Raw genomic sequence first — 21,351 nt, 5'->3', positions numbered from 1 at the left:
AGTATTTACAACTTAATATTATAAAGTTTCATTAAAAAGATGGAAGATTAGATAGAAGGTGTTTTGATTGTATACTAATTTGGGATTCCAGCTCTATAAATACTCGAATACTTCAAAGGAAGTGGTAAAAACAAGAGATGTGGGAAAACGTACTTGCAACTTTGAAACTATGCTATTCAGGACAGTAGTCACTCGTCATATGTGGCTACTGATATATTTGAAGTATGGGTAGTCAAAACAGATATCTATAGCTGTGAAACACACACACACTAGCATTCGAACACTTAGTTCAAAAACAAAAAAAGAATGTAGAATATTCCACACACAATGTTTTATACTCACTATATTTAGAAATGATATTTTGGGTTAAAATATATTAAAATTAATTTCACCTGTTTTTATTCCTAATGTGGTTATCAGATAACATAAAATTACATGTGTGGTTTGCATTATATTTCTATTGGACAGAAATGTTCCAATTTTAATTTGGAGAGTCCATCATCTCAATTTTCTTTCCCAATGTACCGAGTTAACAGAGTTTTCGTTATCTATATATGCTATTATGGAATATGTACTGAGCTCTTGAAATGACAAACTTTATACATAAAAATGACTATAAAAATGAATGTTCATCATTCCAAAGCTCTGATTTTTACGTATAAAGTTACACAACTCAGCAAATACGTCTTATAAACTGAATTTTGTTTTATTTGAAAAATTAAAGCCTATGTAAGAATCACGATAAAAATTTTTCAGTAATATTTCACTTCAACTATTGAAGTTGAGACAAAAAGGGCTTCCACAACCAGCTTTTTGATATCCTAAAAATCTGAAGATTTACTTATAGCATAGTCTATTTGTATGATTACAAACCAATTAATAAAAGTACACTTAACCTGAACTCAAAAATATTTTTCAGCTTTCATCTACCTTTTTTATTTTCATTTTTAAAATTCTCAAGATAAAATATACTGCTAATAGAAGATGATTCTCATACAAATCATTCTACACTTGCCCTTTAAGTCACCACCAAAAAGAGGGTGAGAAAATACTGCTTTTTCCTTCCTCCAAGAGTTAAAAATATGGCTTATTTAAAAAACATATGGTAAAGATAAACTATGTATCTACCCAAAACTCAGTATGTTTATATTATTGATAAAACAAGAAATAGAATAAATATGTAATGTACAATCATGTATAACCTAAAAACAGATAGAATAAATATGTAATATACAAACATGCATAACCTAAACTATTATTAAATTTTATCATTATACATATCACTTCTGATAGAGCACCAATTTTATTTTTAAAAATAATAAAATGCTGAAAATAAAAAGGAGAAGGGAAGACTAGGTTATCAAATATGCAAATCCTCAAATTCAAGTGCTCAGAATGCTGTTTCAATCACATCTGTTCTTTCCTTAGTTTAGTCTACACTGGTGATTGCAATTTAAACCAAGGGAAATTAGTGTTTAGGGAAAAGTATCAGTTTGGTCCTGTTGCTTGATCTAAGGGAGACAAATTACCACAGATTTTAGTTCAAAAGACAATGCAAAGCAGAAAACTGTACAAGTCAGATTGAAAACATTAATTGAAATTTTTCTGGGTGATGCTGGCACTGTTTTTCATAGCTTTTTCTCAATTATCTTCTCAAATAAGATAAGGCTTAAGAAGTTCTGACTCCTTAATTGGGTGACCTCTAAAATTGCTTCTGGGGAAGGAGTGAAAAATTAAAGTATTCCTATCAATAATTGCCTAGGTATGTATATTATTTCTTGGGGATAAATAAGCATTTTCGAAGGTTCAAGCCTAAGGTCGGTTTGTTCTTAATTACGTAGCAAAGGTTTAATATCAGATCATGCGCTCAACCACAAAATCAAAACAAGATGCCCACACTGAGACAGATTTGGAAGGAGAGACCAAAAAACCCGCAGCACTGTACTTGCGAAAAAGAAGAGAAAGAAAGAGCATCCAATTGTTAAAAAGTATGGACATCCCTGGAAAGCCAGATCGGGGTCCATGACAGGTTGCTTTCTAAAGGAACATGTATTCTTGGAGATTTTTAAAAAGCAAATATTATTTTTCAAAGTAAAAGTTTATATAGGCAAATTTAATTATACCCTTCTTAAGTCTTTTCAGTGGCTAACTATTCCCCCACAGAAACAATCCATATATTATCAGCACTGGATTCGAGGTGTTTCACAACCTGGCCCGTTTTCCTTTTCAGATCCCAATTTTAACACTCCTTGCCTTGCAATCTAAACTCTCACCATTCTAAGCTACTGCTCTTATAACTGTGGTGAGTTTAACACACCCTACAACTAACTATCTCGTTTACCTTAACTTGTTTTTCCATGGTGTACTTGTAGTCCTTACATATTTTGTTACTAAGTAGTACACCAGGGTTCACTTGACCAGGTTCACTTTTAAGATGAACAAGAGATTTCTAGAATATTACCTAGTCAAATATACATTAATACCTAGTTCCAGGATATGTAATTATATTTTAACAAGAAAAATATTTATAATTATCAATCTTGTTTATAATCTCCATTATAACACAGTTAAATAGAAAATAGACTCGTGGTCTCAAATCCCAAATTCTATTTCCAGGTTTAATTTGAACTTTTGCAGTAAACACTGCATTACCTAGGGGAAGTAATTTTACTCAATCTAAAAAGATGCCCCTTAACCATTTTATGCCTTTCACTACTTTTTACATTTTACAAATAAAGGCAAAGAAAGGTAGAGACACTTTGTGACATTTTGTTCCTCCCTTTACCATACCTCAGAAATCCCAAGACAAGCATTTATTTAGGAAGAAAACAAAATGAGAAGCTTTATTTATGGTTCTTTCTTCTATATATATAGTATGACTCTGAATATAACAAAGGGTAACACACAGTGCCATAAACAATATTTATATAAATTTATAAGAAGATATCCTACTCAAAATACAAAGCAGCCCATTTACATGCATATATCAATATACATACTAATAGAAGAGTTTCATTCATGCAAGCTTTCCTTATGGACTCAAAATGAGTCTTCTAGGATTACTGGACTCTTAAAGAATGCTTACCTTGGTGATGCACTTGGCTCTCTGAAATTTGTCTTTTAGGACTTTTTCCCTTAATACTTGTGGGTGAAGAGGGATTGACGAGCGATGACCGGCCAGAAGACTGTGGTGTAGTCTCATAATCAGATGAACAATAACAGTAATGGTGTTTGCTTGCCTGACTTTCTTGGTCAGTATCTGGACTTCTTTCTCTTTCCCCCATGGTTTTAAAAAATGGTCACTATTCACATAATTTCACAGCTTGTTTTTTCCAGAAAAATCCACAAGCTTAAAGAACATTCTTCAGAATCTTTAGATCCTGATGATAATACTCATGTCCATGCAATTTGTCTTCTTTACTTATCTGTAGTTCACAATTCACATTAGCAACCGGAAGATACACTTTTTACCCCTACAATTAAGGAAGGGAGAGGGAAACTCATCATATTTTGTGAAATAGATTTCAATAGTTAATTACAATGAAAGATAATAAAAGAAAAATAATAAACTTACAATTTTAAAAAGAGACTATAATTTAATTCATCTATATTTTCACACACTTTTTTACAGTATCTGGAGAAAAGACAGATTATCATAGCCTAGTTAGAGAATACATAAAATATCTGACAAATAACTGCTACTGAATAAATGTTATCTGAATTTGACTCCCTTGAATCTTATAAGATTTATAATAAATACAAATGCTGATTTTAACAAGTGAATAATGATCAAAAAACTAGTTTTTCTTTTGAGAGTGTGGGGGTAGGAAACAAGCTTCTTGCTAAAAGAGAAATATTCAAGATTGACTACATAAAAATGTAAAACTAAAGTATGTAAAAATTAATCAAATTAAAACACTTGATGAAAAACACTTGCAACATGAAGAAAAATGACGACCATCCTTAACATATAAATAAGTACTTCATACCACCCCATATAGAAAATAGGAGGCCAAAAGTTAAATGTGCAAAATACACGTTAAGACCCCATAGCAGGTAATACAAATGACAGGCACATAAAAATATTCAACATCAGATACCATTTTTAAACCTATCAAATTATCAAAGATTTTGCTAAATAACACTCTATGCTGCCAGAATGGCTATGAAGAAAAGAGCTATAGAATTTTTGGAACATAAAGTCAGCAAGATGTATTAAAACTTAATTATCCTTTTAACCTTTGATCTACTAGTTCAATTCCTGGATACCAAAAAAAATCCTAAAATAGGGGGAAAATTATATGTAAATGTTTAATGCAACACATTTTGTTTTTAAAGAAGCAACTTAAATGTCTAACCGTTCTGGAATAATTAAGTGTTGTAAAAATCCGTGCAGCATAATATCACGCAGCTATTAGAAATGTTTACAAAAAAAGTGTGTTAAGAAGGAAAATGTTTATATTATTATGGTAAAGAAAATATTCAAACTGCTGTATATAATAGGATCTGAACTGCACATATTCACTGAAAACTGGTGAGTATTCTTCCTATTTGAACTCAGGAACTGAAAAAAAACTGCAAAGCGAGGGATACGTGTACACCAAAATAGTGTCTGTCTGAGACATGAATTTTAGATGATTTTATTATCTCTCTTAATATATTTTGATTTCTAATAAAATAAAATTGGATCACTTTTATAATTAGAATATCTTTTTAAATATTTTCTAGAAGAAACAAAAATCCCATTGGTGAAATTAGTGTTCAAAGTACAGTGGTTCTAGTAATACATGAAAAAAGACATACAGAAGACAGCACTGCTACTATTCACTGCAGCAGTACTGTAGTGGTAAAGGAGTACAACAATCAGAATGACAGTAAGAACTGGCTACACACACCTAAACATCCACACAATAAGGTGCAGTACGAGGAAGCTGTTAAAGCTAAGGGGACTATCTCTGTATATTCTCTATAGTCCCGAGTGATTTCCAGGAAATATTAAGAAAAAGAAGGTGAAGAAAAGCATGTATAGCATACTACCATTTACCAAAGAAAGAGGACTATAAATATATACACATATTTTTTTACATTTTTAAGAAGCAGAAGGATAAACAAAACACCTAATGAAACAAAGGGGGGGTTCTCTAAGGCAGGGCTTCCAAAAGAACTTTCAGCAAAAATGGACATGTTCTATAATCTGTGCTGCCCAATGTAGTTAAGTAGCTGGGCACATGGAGCTACTGAGCACTTGAAATGTGGCAAGTGTGACTGAGAACTAATTTTTAATTTTGGTGAATTTTAATTAATTTAAAATTCAAAAGCCACATGTATTGGTGGTTAGCTGACTGAATACAGCTAGCTGCAGCAGAAGGGAGGAAGCTAAGTTTAGAGGCAGAGATGGCAAACACCTAGACTTCTTTGTCTATAATTTTTATAGACTTGACGGGAAATTATAATTTTTAGAAAATAGATTTTTTAAAAAGCAATTACTATAAATCAAAAGAAAACGAAACAAATCAATCTAACTACATATACACTTAGTGGCAAGTCCATACAGATTAACAGTTCAGACTAAAACACAATGATTTGATTTTATCTCCCTAGTGAGATATATCCACAGACAAAAAAGAAGTGTGTTGTATTTCAACGCAAGTAGAAACAAAAGCTAATATGAGTTTTAAAACTTTGTAGTCCAAAATTTTAATTAAGAGTATAAGAATGAATTTATGACGGATTTTATAGTTCTTTAAAAAAACGATTTCCTAGATATGTCCATTGAAAAATCCTAGAAACAAGGAACAAATTGAAATGAACATTCCTAGTACCCAGATATAGTGTCTAAATACCATTTGCCTTTAAAAGAAAATAGAGCTACTCATAAAAGATCTTATTCCTTATCTGAGAGAAGAAATACAAAAGATGAACCTAAGAATCTAGAAATTTGGTTACACGAGAAATCAAGGAAGCAATCAGACCCTTGGAGTGTTAGAAGGACTCAGGAGCTAGCTGGAAGGAGCTCCTACTATGTAAAGATGGACCGATTTCACCGTCAAAAGAACTGTATAAGCAAAGGATTAAAACACATCACATATGTTTAAATCCATGAGGCCATATGATATTTAAAAAAACTAATTAGTCATCTTTGGATGTTGCCAGGAAACCAACTAATTCACCTGAAAATTGATACAATAAAGAGAAAAAAAAAATCAAACATGTATCTTGCCATACTGTTACCAGCTGTATTTCAAAATAAAACAGTAATCAAGGGAAAGTGTTTCTTTACAAAATTATTCTAGCTAATAAGTGAAAAATTATTCTAGCTAATAACGATAGAATTAGAATAGTGCCATTTTGTAGCCTCTAATGCAATAATGAAGCTGGACAACGATCATTAATGGCTGGTAATACCACAGAACAGAAACAAGCAGACACTGTGTGCCTCTAGATAGGACACAAAGAGATATCACTAAAGCATATGATCTGCTCCCCCTACCAGAAAAATTCAATCTGATTCTGATCATATCGCTAAATGTAAATGACAATTTATAGAAAATACATGAAACAGATGTATAAAAAAGCAATTACCAAAATCCAGACTGGAAAATTCTATTAGGACAAACTGGCTTCTTTTTATTTTTATTTTTTCATTTTCATAGTTTTTATTATGAAATAATTATAGATTTATAGGAAGCTGCAAAACAATGTAAAGGAGGTCCTGTGCCACTTCATTTAGTTTTGCCCAATGGTAATATCTTGCAGAACAAGGTATGATATTGGCACCAGGAAATTGACGTTGGCACAATCCATAGCGCTGATTCGCACCTCGCCAGCTTTGCGTGCAGTCATTTGTGCAAACTGGCTTCTTTAAAGCATAAATTGTAAGCAGAAAAAGAAGAGATGGGGAGGGAAAGTCTTAAGGAAAACAAACAATTACAATCTATGACCTTTAGTTCAATCCTTATGCAAACAAATTATACAAAAGAAAATTGTGCTCGCTTCGGCAGCACATATACTAAAATTGGAACGATACAGAGAAGATTAGCATGGCCCCTGCGCAAGGATGACACGCAAATTCGTGAAGCGTTCCATATTTTAAACTTTCTGACTACATCAGAAAGAGCAATATAAGAATAATGGGCATATCAGAAGAAGAAGAAAGAGAGAAGGGAACAGAGAATATATTCAAACAAATCATCGATGAGAACCTCCCAAACATGTAGAAAGAACTGGATCCTTGAATCCAAGAGGCAAACAGAACACCTAATTACCTCAATCCCAACAGGTCTTCACCAAGGCACATTGTATTGAAGCTGTCTAAAATCAATGACAAATAAAGAATCCTCAAGGCAGCCAGGGAAAAGAAGACGGTAACTGACAAAGGAAAGCCCATTAGATTATCATCAGATTTTTCAGCAGAAACTCTACAAGCTAGGAGGGAATGGAACCAAATATTCAAACTATTGAAAGCGAGAAATTATGAGCCAAGAATAATATATCCAGCAAAGATCTCCTTTAGATATGAAGGAGGAATAAAGACCTTTCCAGACATACAGAAGCTGAGGGAATCTTCTAATACACGACCTGCACTACAAGAAATACTAAAGGAAGTTATTAGACCACCATCAACAGGGACAATTTGTGGCAACCAAAACATAAAAAGGGGGAGAGTAAAGGCCTGAACTGGAATATGGGAATAGAGAAAGTAAGCGTGCTGAGGAAACGGGAATACTCTAAATATCAAACTTTGTTTTACATAAACTTAAGGATAATCACTCAAAAAACATCCAGAACTGAAATATATACTGTAATAAAAGAAGAAACAGAGGGAAACATCATAGAATACCACCACACAGAAATAATAGAAAACAACAAAAAGGCAAAGAAACAGAGGAGACACAGCCTTACCAGAAAACTAAAGATAGAATGACAGGAAATCCTCACATATCAATAATCACCCTAAATGTAAATGGACTCAACGCACCAATAAAGAGACACAGGGTAGCAGATTGGATCAAAAAACTAAACCCAACCATATGCTGTCTCCAAGAGACACATCTCATCTACAAGGACAAGCATAGACTCAAAGTGAAAGGGTGGAAATTGACACTCCAAGCAAATGGTACCCACAGAAAATCAGGTGTAGCCATAATGATTTCCGATGAAACAGACTTCAGGGTGAAAAAGATAACAGGAGACAAAGACGGACATTCCATAATGCTAAAGGGGACTATACAACAAGAATACATAACAGTCATCAATATTTATGCCCCCAATCAAGAGAGCACTGAAATATACCAAGCAACTACTAACAGAACTAAAGGGAGAAATTGACCAAAACACAATTATACTACGGGACTTAAATACATCATTAACAGATATGGATAGATCTTCCAAACAGAAGATAAATAACGAAATAGCAGCCCTTAATGACACATTAGATGAAATGGACATAATTGACATATATAGAGCACTTCATCCTAAAATATCAGACTATACATTCTTTTCTAGTGTACATGGAACATTCTCAAGGATAGACCATATATTGGGACATAAAATCAGCTTTAGCAAATTTAAGAAGATTGAAATCATACCAAGCATATTCTCTGATCACAAGGCTTTGAAATTGGATATCAACTGCAAAAAGAAAGCAGGAGAAAACACAAATACATGGAGATTAAACAACATACTTCTAAAGAAAGACTGGGTCAAAGAAAAAATTAGAGGACAGATCAAAAGATACATAGAAACAAATGACAATGAAAAAACATCCTACCAAAACTTTTTGGGATGCCGTGAAAGCAGTTTTAAGGGGGAGCTTTATATCATTACAGGCCTATCTCAAGAAACAAGAAAAATCCCAAATAAATAACCTCATGTTACACCTTAAAGGACTAGAAAAAGAAGAACAAGCAAAACCCAAGGTCAGCAGAAGAAAGGAGATAACAAAAATCAGAGCAGAACTAAATGAAATAGAGAACAAAAAGACAATAGAAAAAATTCATGTGACAAAGAGCTGGTTCTTTGAAAAGATTAACAAAATTGACAAACCCTTGGCTAGACTCACTAAGATAAAAAGAGAGAAGACACTAATTAACAAAATCAGAAACGAAAAAGGGGATGTTAATACGGACAGCACAGAAATACAAAGGATTATCCAAGAATACTATGAAGGACTATATGCCACTAAATTCAATAACCTAGAAGAAATGGACAAGTTCTTAGAAACATATAGCCTTCTAAGGCTGAATCATGAAGAACTAGAAAATCTAAACAGGCCGATCACCAGTAACGAAATTGAATCAGTCATCAAAAACCTTCCCCAAATCAAAAGTCCTGGACCAGATGGCTTCACAAGTGAATTCTACCAAACCTTCAAAGAGGATCTAATACCAATCCTGCTCAAACTCTTCCAAAAAATTGAAGAAGAGTCAGTACTCCCTAACTCATTTTATGAGGCCAACATTACCCTGATACCAAAACCTGGTAAGGACAACACAAAAAAAGAATACTGCAGACCAATATCTAAGATGAATACAGATGCTAAAATCCTAAACAAAATTCTAGCAAATCAAATACAACAATGCATTAAAAAGATTATTCATCACGACCAAGTGGGGTTCATCCCCGGGGCACAAGGATGGTTCAACATTCGCAAATCCATCAATGTGATACATCACATAAACAAAATAAAGGACAAAAATCATATGATTCCATCAATTGATGCAGAAAAAGCATTTGATAAGATACAACATCCATTTATGATTAAAACACTTAATAAAATTGGCATAGAAGGAAAATACCTCAACATAATAAAGGCCATATATGAAAAGCCCTCAGCTAATCTCATAATTAATGGTGAAAAGCTGAAGCCCTTTGCTCTACGTTCAGGAACACGACAAGGTTGTCCCCTATCACCTCTGCTTTTCAACATAGTGTTGGAAGTCCTTGCCAGAGCAATCAGGCAAGAGAAAGAAATAAAAGGCATCCAAATTGGGAATGAAGAAGTTAAAATGTCACTCTTTGCAGATGATATGATACTATATACAGAAAACCCTAAAGACTCCACCAAAAAGCTATTAGAAACAATCAATGAATACAGTAAAGTTGCTGGCTACAAAATCAACGTACAAAAGTCCATTGCTTTCCTATATACCAACAATGAAATCTCAGAAAAAGAAATACAAAAAACAATTCCTTTTGCAATTGCAGCAAAAAGAATAAAGTACCTAGGAATAAACTTAACCAAGGATGTGAAGGATTTATATGCTGAAAACTATAAGACATTTTTGAAAGAAATTGAAGAAGACACAAAGAAATGGAAAGACATTCCGTGCTCACGGATTGGAAGAATCAACATAGTTAAAATGGCCATATTACCCAAAGCCATATATAGATTTAATACATTCCCCATCAAAATCCCAATGGCATTTCTTAAATAGAACAAAAAATCATCAGATTTGTTTGGAACCACAAAAGACCCCGAATAGCCAAAGCAATATTTAAAAAAAAGAACAATACTGGAGGTATCACACTCCCTGATTTTTGCTTCTACTACAGGGCTACAATAATCAAAACAGCTTGGTATTGGCGGAAAAACAGACACATAGACCAATGGAATAGAATTGAGAACCCAGAAATAAAACCACATAAATGTGGACAGATAATTTTTGACAAAGAAGCTAAAAACATACAGTGGAGGAAAGACAGCCTCTTCAATAAATGGTGCTGGCAGAATTGGATAGCCACGTGCAAAAGAATGAAACTGGACTGCTATCTGTCACCATGTACCAAAATTAATTCAAAATGGATCAAAGACTTAAGCATAAGACCTGACACAATAAACTGCATAGAAGAAAACATAGGTACTGAACTTATGGACCTTCAAAGAGCATTCATAAATTTGACTCCAAAGGCAATGGAAGTAAAAACTAAGATAAACGAATTCGGGATTATATGAAAGTGAAAAGCTTCTGCACAGCAAAAGAAACTATTGACAAAATAATGAGGCAACCAAGTGAATGGGAGAAGATTTTTGCAAACAGTGTCTCTGATAAGGGGCTAATATCCAAAATAGACAAGGAACTCATGAAACTCAACAACAAAAAAACAAACAACCCAATTGAAAAATGGACAGAGGACCTGAAGAGACATTTCTCCAAAGAGGATATACAAATGGCAAATAGACATATGAAAAAATGCTCAACATCGCTAATCATCAGAGAAATGCAAATGAAAACCACAATGAGATATCACCTCACCCCAGTCAGAATGGCTTTCATCAACAAGACAAATAGTAACAAGTGTTGGAGAGGCTGGGGAGAAAAAGGAACCCTCATACACTGTTGGTGGGAATGCAGACTGGTGCAGCCGCTATGGAAGGCAGTGTGGAGGTTCCTCTAGAAATTACGAATAGAATTACCGTATGACCCAAATTGCTATCCTGGGTATCTACCCAAAAAATCTGAAAGCATTTCTCTATAGACACACGTGTACTCCAATGTTCATTGCAGCTTTGTTTACAGTGGTCAAGACATGGAAACACCAAAATGTCCTTCGATAGATGAATGGATAAAGTTGTGGTATATATACACAATGGAATACTATTTGGCGTTAAGGAATGATGATATAGGAGCATTTGTGACAACATGGATGGATCTTGAGAGTATAATGCTAAGTGAAATAAGTCAGACAGAAAAAGCAGAGAACCCTATGATTTCACTGATATGTGGTATACAAACCAAAAACAACAAAAAAAGAAGACAAACAAATGAGAAAAAAAACCTCATAGACACAGACAATAATTTAGTGGTTACCAGAGGGTAAGGGGGTGGGGGGTGGGTGATGAGGGTAAAGGGGATCAAATATATGGTGATGGAAGGAGAACTGACTCTGGGTGTTGAACACACAATGGGATTTATAGATGATGTAATACAGAATTGTACACCTGAAATCTATGTAAATTTAGTAACAATTGTCACCCCAATAAATTTAAATATAAAAAAATTAATACAAAAGAAAATTGTAAGAGCAATCGAGGAAATTTAAACACTGGATAATTAATGATTTAAGGAATTACTATTTCTTTAGGTAAAATGATGATATTGTGGTTGTCTTTTTAAAAAAAGAATCCTTATCTTTTAGAGGTATATGTTGAGATATTTACAGATAAATCATCTGTGGTGTGTCCAAAATAACCCAGGAGTTAGTAGGTAAAGGTAGTGATAAAATAAGACTGGCCATGAGTTAATAGTTATGCAAACTGGATGACAGAGACTTGTGGCTTCCTTATTATAATATCTCTACTTCTGTATTTGAAATTTTCCTTAGTAAACAAGTTTTTTTAAAAAGTAAGCAAACAAACTTAGAATTTTACATCGTGGTGTATTACTGCTTGGTAATCTTAGTCTGTTACAATTAGCTATTGGGTCTATCAGAAAAAATCAGAAATCAGAAATCCAGGGACAAGCACTAATATTTTAAAAATACGTACAATGGCCTGCAGTCATGAAAGAAAATATTTACACATTTAAAACATTATCTAGGAAAAAAAGGATGATGGATTAGACCAATTAAGTGGCTCTACCACTTATTAGCTGTATAAATCTGGAATTCCCCCTAACTTCTCAATCTAAATTTGAATCTCAATTTTCTCATCTCTAAAATGGGAATAAAAGTAACTTCCTTGGAGAATTCTTTTTATGATTAAATGGGATAATTCAATCAATATCACACAGTAAGCACTCAGTAAATATTAACAATTACATTTACAATACAAATCTACAACAATTCAAATTCAGTAAATTCTAATGTTCCCTGTCAAAGACTTTCAGTTTTACTTCCAATAGTATAATTAAAAGTTGATTATATGATATAGATGAGGAATTACTTGATTTGTATGCACACAGAAGTAGCTCAACCATCTAATCAGAGGTGGCACCTAACTTTTCATTGTAAAGGGTAAGCATCCACAAAAGAACATTACCTGCCATTCATCTCTAATGCATCAGCACTCTTCCCACCCCCCAAATATAGGCATATACCTAGTCAAAAAAAAAAAAAAAAGAAAAGAAAAGAAGAAAAGAAGGAAAGAAGGAAAGAGGGAAAGAAAAGAAATATCCGCTGCCCTATTATCCAAGTTCTGCTCCCTGGAACAACTGTTTTAATGCCTTATACTTTCTTGCTTACATATTTCTTGAATTAACAATTTTAGATTACAAAAGACGAAGATTTAATTCACACTTCATTTTAAATGGTTACAACATGCAACTACTTTTTGGTTATGCAGGTTTTCTCCCTTAGAATTCCTAATTGTCCCTCTTTTCTAACTGAAAAGAAAAAACATCCTTCTTATCACATCACTGATATCTACCAGTTTCTTAAGTCATTCTAAGTCCATTCCATTCTTCCTGTTAAAGACATTTTTCTTGGAGACCAATGATTTCCTATTCTAACTTAAACCAATTACTTTCTAGACCTGTTGTACCACTGTCATTCTGGAATTACTTTTACTGTATTCCTAAGTTAATCTACCATTTCTAGCAATCTGTGCCATTATCTTTGTTAGTTTTCATCATCATTTTACTAGTCCATATCCTCAAATACCTTCTTCAGAAAGGATATATGGGTTAGGAGGTAAATGTTCTAAGTACTTGCGAGCCTGAGAATGTTTTTATTTTGCCCTCATGCTTGATAGTTCTCATAGGTTCCAAATTTTAAGTTAAGTCATTTTCTCTCAGAACTTTGCAGATACTGCTTTACTATCTTCTAAACCCTCAGAGGTGCTTACAAGTTGGTATAGTCATTTTTTTATTCAACATGAATTTGTTTTTGAGCTCTATGTAAAAGTAATGAAAACAGCAAAAAAATCCCCACCATTATGGAGTTCACACTCTAGTTAAACTCCTCTAATTCTCATTCCTTTACAAGTTATCTTTTTTTTCTTCCCTAGGAGCTTTTAGGGATTTTTCCTCCTGTTATACTGAAATGTCACAATAATGTGCCCAGGTATGGGTCTTTTTTCACTGATTGTGTTGCCCTTTTCTCTCTCCTTTTATGCTGGAAACTTGTATCTTTAAGCACCAGAAATGTTATGTTATTTTTTGATAACTGACTCTGTTTACTCTTTTTGAAACTTCTCGTTAAACAACAGACCTATTCTGTTTTTTTGTTCTATTATCAGAGATTTACTGAATTTATCTTCTAAACCACCCTTTTCTTTTCAATCTCTGCAAACATGTTACTTTCCAAGAACTCATTCTTGTTCTGCTTTTTAAGAATTATTATTCTGTTCTTGCTTTACTGAAGAAATATATTTTCATTTCTCTGAGAACACTAAGTACACATTTTGTTTGCTTTAAGGTCTCTTCTGATCCAGGAATCATCTCTATTTCACACGGTGACAGTATTTATGTTTATCTTAGGCTTTCTATTTATATACTGCTGGTTTTATTTCTTGAAAGTAATTTTTGGTTGTCCATTGATACTTAAGACAAAGGAAGAATGAATGGAAACCATGTACGTGTATGTAGGGTTTTCTGACAGGCACACTTTGTTTTAGGATGAAAAGCAGAGAATCAGCCATCATGTAGGGACTCTAGAGCTAGAATCAGGAGGTATTATCTCCAGACACTAATGTCAACCATGGCAACTCTCCTCCTTTAGTGTTGTCTTTGTTTTTATTTCCAGAAAGAATTACCTCTGTACTTACGATGTGAAAGGGAAGGAGTGGTGAAGGACAGGGAGTATTACACTGTCACTGTACATGGGCTTGGGTGGAAAGTGAGGCAAAACCATTTCATATGTAGTTTTTAAATGATACTTCCTTCCAATTTTCAATCATCCTTTTCCTCTGACTTTTTAAATCCCAAGATTCTCTGAGGTTCTGTTGGATATCCTGTTGCACACATCAGAATCTCTTTGCTGCAGAGTTCCCTCTTGAACATTTTAGGACATAGTTTTCCCTGTTCTAATCTGTTTCATCTACCATACTCTTTGTCTCTTTCAGAAATGTGTTGTAACTGCTCAACTACTAAGAGACATTATTATTGCTTCAATGTTATAGATTTATTCTGTTTTTTTTTCTTTAATATTATTTTAATATTGCCTCTAAGGATAGAGAAATCAAATATATATGTGGTCAGATCTCCATCTTCAACAAAAAACAATGTCATTTTAAGCCAATTATTTCTAATATCTATCAAGACAATTTGATATAAGCAATCTCTTTTCCATGGTCCATGAAACTGCTATTTAATTCACACATCCATTAGGTCAACAAGAATTACTGGTGATAACAGCATTTTAGACAACAAGGAAGCCTAGATGAGCAAGAATACACGATGAGTTATTTCAGGGTAGGGTCTGGCTCTTCCATCAAAAAAACAATAAAAAAGTAACAATAAATTATGTGGCTGCGCCCTATGACCCACGCAAACTGTTAACAGAGGAGAAGCCCGTCTCCCAAGGAATTCCCCCATTGTGTGAGAAGCTGGAATAATGAAGAGAAAACATAGCACTACTGTGTGAGAGAGAATAAAAGGCTGCAGTGAGAGAGAAAATAAAACATTCTAGTAACAAGTATTGGAAAACAAAAGAAAGAACTCTTCCTATCAACTTGTTGCAGAACCCACTCCTGTAGATGTCTAGGAAGAGAAATAATAAATCAGTAATTGCCATGAATAACCAAGGCAACAAGACCACTCAGAAAGAAAGTGAAAAGTCTCCAGAAAAGGAACTTAAAGATATGGAAATATGTGACTTAAATGACAGATAATTCAAGATTGCAGTTCGGAAAAAACTCAACGAGATGCAAGAAAACACAGAGAGGCAGTTTAATGAACTCAGAAACACAATCAAAGAACAAAATCAACATTTACCAAAGAAATTGAACTTTTAAAAAAGAACCAAATGGAATTTCTGGAGATTAAGAACTCAATAGAAGAAATTAAGAATGAAATAACCAGCTTGGTTGACCAGATGGCGGAAAGAATCAATGACACTGAAGATAGAATCCTGGAAACGACACGGGTGGAAGAAGAAAGAGACTTGAGACGTAAAAGAAATGAAAGAACTTTACAAGAGCTTTCTGACTCCATCAGAAGGGGCAAAATGAGAATAATGGCCATACCAGAAGGAGGAGAAAGAGAGAAGGGAACAGAGAGTATATTCAAACAACAGTCAATTAGAACTTCCCAAACTTGTGGAAAGAACTGGATCCTCGAATCCAAGAAACAAATAGAACACTTAACTACCTCAACCCCAATAATCCTTCTCCAAGGCATATTGCATTGAAGCTGTCAAAAATCAATGACAAAGAAAGAATCCTCAAGGCAGCCAGGGAAAAGAAGACGGTAACCTACAAAAAAAGCCCATTAGATTATCATCAGATTTTTCAGCAGAAACTTTACAACCCAGGAGGGAGGGGAACCAAATATTCAAACTATTGAAAGAGAGGAATTATGAGCCAAGAATAATATATCCAGCAAAAATATCCTTTACATATAAGGGAGGAATAAAGACCTTTCCAGACATACAGAAGCTGAGGGAATTTTCTAATATACGATCTGCACTACAAGAAATACTAAAGGAGGCTATTCGACCACCATCAACAGGGACAATCTGTGGCAACCAAAACATAAAAAGGAGGAGAGTAAAGGCCTGAACTGGAATATGGGAATGGAGAAAGTAAGCGTGCTGAAGAAAATGGAATACTCTAAATATCAAACTTTGTTTTACATAAACTTAAGGGTAATCACTCAAAAAAAATCCAGACTTAAATACATACTGTAAAAAAAGAAGAAACAGACAGAAAAATCATAGAACACCACTACAAAGAAAAAATAGACAACAACAAAAAGGCAAAGATATAATGGAGACACAGCCTTACCAGAAAACTAAAGATAGAATCATAGGGAATTCTCACGTATCAATAATCACCCTAAAGAAAAATGGACTGAATTCATCAATAAAAAGGCACAAAGTAGCAGACTGGATCAAAAAACTAAACCCAACCATATGCTGTCTCCAAGAGACACATCTCAGCTACAAGGACAAGCACAGACTCAAAGTGAAAGGGTGGAAATTGACACTCCAAGCAAATGGTACCCAGAGAAAATCAGGTGTAGCCATAATGGTATCAGATGAAACAGACTTCAGGGTAAAAAAGGTTAACAAGAGACAAAGATGGACATTTCATAACAGTGAAGGGGACTACACAAGAAAACATTTAACAGTCATCGATATTTATGCCCCTAATCAGGGAGCACTGATATATACCAAGCAAATACTAACAAAACTAAAGAGAGAAACTGACCAAAACACAATTATACTAAGGGACCTAAATACATCGACAGCTATGGATAGATTATCCAAACAGAAAATAAATAATGAAATAGCAGCCCTAAATGACACATTAGATGAAATGGACACAATTGACATTTATAGAGCACTTCATTCTAAAACATCAGACTATACATTTTTTTTCTAGTGTACATGGAACATTCTCAAGGATAGACCATATATTGGGGCATTAAAGTAGCCACAGCAAATTTAAGAGACTGAAATCATACCAAGCATATTCTCTGATCACAAGGCTTTGGAATTGGATATCAACTGCAAAAAGAAAGCAGGAAAAACCACAAATACGTGGAGATTAAACAACATACTGTTAAAGAATGACAAGGTCAAAAAAGAAATAAGAGGAGCGATCAAAAGATACATAGAACAAATGAGAATGAAAATACATCCTGATCAAAAAAAATTGGCGGCATGAGGTGAGCCTCTGTAACGCTCCCCTGGAATTTACAACAAATCGGACAACAATAACTCCACAAAGGACTCCCTGCACAGCACACAGGCAAGAGGAAGAGGCCCACTACTGAATTCACCTCCAGGTGGGTGAATCGCGCGAGCGGGGGAGGAGGGAGAGGAGAAGTGCGGAGACGGAGCCGCGCGGGCACAGGACACAGACCTAGCTCAGTGCTCCGAGCCCGCGGCTCCCGGATCTTCCGCAGCTGCGGGAGAGGGAAGGACTCGGACTGTTAGGGCTCCGCTTACGGCCCACAGAGCTGAGGGGGCAGCATATAGCACGGCTGAACCCAACACTCATGGCAGAGACCTCACGGAGCAAAGTCTGAGGGAAGAGGGCTGAAATCGGTGGTTTAAGCCCTCACTGCTGAGCGGAGAATGGAAACCTTAGGCACAGAGACTAGCCGCCCCTCCTTACCCTCCCAGGGCTCGCCCCGCCCCCACCTGCCCGGTGCTAGAAGCGATAAAGTAGCAGTGTCAGATCAAAGGACAGAATATTTGCTGCTCTGAAACTGTGGACCTCAGACACAGGTTCGCAGCTCAACTAGTTCCAGCAAAGGGGAGGGAGCTGTGGAAGCAGGACTGGCTGTGGTGGTGGTCACCACCATTGCTTTGGGCCACCACTCACAACTAACACTGCCCCTGGCCCCACCTATCTGGGCGGATCCCTGCAGGAGTAAACAGAACTGCTGAAACATACAGGCTCTGAATCTGGTGCAGAAAGAGCTTTGGAACTTCAAAAGCTCTTCGCATACCTATCAACCTGCTGCAGAAGCCACTCCTGTAGATGTATAGGAAATGAAATAGTAAATCAGTGATTGCCATGAATGACCAAGGCAACAAGATAGCTCAGAAGGAAAGTGAAAAGTCTCCAGAAAAGGAACTTAGAGATATGGAAATATGTGATTTAAACGACAGAGAATTCAGGATTGCAATTCTGAAAAAACTGAACGAGATGCAAAAAACACAGAAAGGCAGTTTAATGAACTCAGAAATACAATCAGAGAACACCTTGAGCATTTTAAAAAAGAGATTGAAATTTTGAAAAAGAACAAATAGAATTTCTGGAGATTAAGAACTCAGTAGAAGGAACTAAAATAAAAATATCCAGCTTAGGTAGTAAAGTTGACCAGATGGAGGAAAGAATCAGTGACATCGAAGATAGGAACCTGGAATTTCCACAGATGGAAGAAGAAAAGAGATTTGAGACTTAAAAGAATTGAAAGAACTCTACAAAAACTTTCTGACTCCATCAGAAAGAGCAATATAAGAATAAAGGGCATACCAGAAGGAGAAGAAATAGAGAAGGGAACAGAGAATATATTCAAACAAATCGTCGATGAGAACTTCCCAAACTTGTGGAAAGAACTGGATCCTCGAATCCAAGAAGCAAGTAGAACACCTAATTACCTCAATCCAACAGGCCTTCACCAAGGCACATTGTATTGAAGCTGTCTAAAATCAATGACAAAGAAAGAATCCTCAAGGCAGCCAGGGAAAAGAAGACGGTAACTGACAAAGGAAAGCCCATTAGATTATCATCAGATTTTTCAGCGGAAACTCTACAAGCTAGGAGGGAATGGAACCAAATATTCAAACTATTGAAAGAGAGAAATTATAAGCCAAGAATAATATATCCAGCAAAGATCTCCTTTAGATATGAAGGAGGAATAAAGACCTTTCCAGACATCCAGAAGCTGAGGGAATTTTCTAATACACGACCTGCACTACAAGAAATATTAAAGGAGGCTATTAGACCACCATCAACAGGGACAACTTGTGGCAACCAAAACATAAAAAGGGGGAGAGTAAAGGCCTGAACTGGAATATGGGAATAGAGAAAGTAAGCGTGCTGAGGAAACTGGAATATTCTAAAAATCAAACTTTCTTTTTCATAAACTTAAGGGTAACCACTCAAAAAACAGCCAGAACTGAAATATACACTGTAATAAAAGAAGAAACAGAAGGAAACATCATAGAATACAACCACACAAAAATAATAGACAATAATAAAAAGACAAAGAAACAGAGGGACACAGCCTTACCAGAAAACTAAAGATAGAATGACAGGAAATCCTCACATATCAATAATCACCCTAAATGTAAATGGACTCAACGCACCAATAAAGAGACACAGGGTAGCAGATTGGATCAAAAAACTAAACCCAACCATATGCAGTCTCCAAGAGACACATCTCAGCTACAAGGGCAAGCATAGACTCAAAGTGAAAGGGTGGAAACTGACACTCCAAGCAAATGGTATCCAGATAAAATCAGGTGTAGCCATAACGATATCAGATGAAACAGACTTCAGGGTGAAAAAGGTAACAAGAGACAAAAATGGACATTTCATAATGGTAAAGGGGACTATACAACAAGAAGACATAACAGTCATCAATATTTATGCCCCCAATCAAGAGAGCACTGAAATATACCAAGCAACTACTAACAGAACTAAAGGGAGAAATTGACCAAAACACAATTATACTGGGTGACTTAAATACATCATTGACAGCTATGGACAGATCATCCAAACAGAGGATAAATAACGAAATATCAGCCCTTTGACACATTAGATGAAATGGACATAATTGAGATATATAGAGCACTTCATCCTAAAACATCAGACTATACATTCTTTTCTAGTGTACATGGAACATTCTCAAGGATAGACCATATATTGGGACATAAAATCAGCCTCAGCAAATTTAAGAAGACTGAAATCATACCAAGCATATTCTCTGATCACAAGGCTTTGAAATTGGATATCAACTGTAAAAAGAAAGCAGGAGAAAACACAAATACATGGAGATTAAACAACATACTTTTAAAGAACGACTGGGTCAAAGAAGAAATTAGAGATCAAAAGATACATAGAAACAAATGACAATGAAAAAACATCCTACCAAAACTTTTTGGGATGCCGTGAAAGCAGTTTTAAGGGGGAACTTTATATCATTACAGGCCTATCTCAAGAAACAAGAAAAATCCCAAATAAATAACCTCATGTTACACCTTAAAGGACTAGAAAAAGAAGAACAAGCAAAACCCAAGGTCAGCAGAAGAAAGGAGATAACAAAAATCAGAGCAGAACTAAATGAAATAGAGAACAAAAAGACAATAGAAAAAATTCATGTGACAAAGAGCTGGTTCTTTGAAAAGATTAACAAAATTGACAAACCCTTGGCTAGACTCACTAAGATAAAAAGAGAGAAGACACTAATTAACAAAATCAGAAACGAAAAAGGGGATGTTAATACGGACAGCACAGAAATACAAAGGATTATCCAAGAATACTATGAAGGACTATATGCCACTAAATTCAATAACCTAGAAGAAATGGACAAGTTCTTAGAAACATATAGCCTTCTAAGGCTGAATCATGAAGAACTAGAAAATCTAAACAGGCCGATCACCAGTAACGAAATTGAATCAGTCATCAAAAACCTTCCCCAAATCAAAAGTCCTGGACCAGATGGCTTCACAAGTGAATTCTACCAAACCTTCAAAGAGGATCTAATACCAATCCTGCTCAAACTCTTCCAAAAA

The 21,351-nt window shown here is 35.0% G+C and overlaps 1 protein-coding gene across 2 annotated transcripts in view; it reads right to left on the bottom strand.

Moving 5' to 3' along the window:
- The window catches only part of LCA5 (lebercilin LCA5), a 143,771-nt gene that overhangs the window by 18,729 nt on the left and 103,691 nt on the right, over nt 1–21,351 (bottom strand). For both annotated transcript variants that reach the window (XM_081038353.1, XM_081038352.1), the window contains exon 2: nt 3,086–3,473. In XM_081038353.1, coding sequence (XP_080894479.1) covers nt 3,086–3,284 — 199 coding nt within the window. In that variant the 5' untranslated portion in view covers nt 3,285–3,473. The remainder of the gene's footprint in view (nt 1–3,085; nt 3,474–21,351) is intronic.

This window comes from Rhinolophus hipposideros (assembly GCF_964194185.1).
Source record: "Rhinolophus hipposideros genome assembly, chromosome: 3".
Classification (NCBI taxonomy): domain Eukaryota; kingdom Metazoa; phylum Chordata; class Mammalia; order Chiroptera; family Rhinolophidae; genus Rhinolophus; species Rhinolophus hipposideros.
Note: the sequence above shows the minus strand (reverse complement) of the source record. Positions and strands in the feature narration are given on the sequence as shown.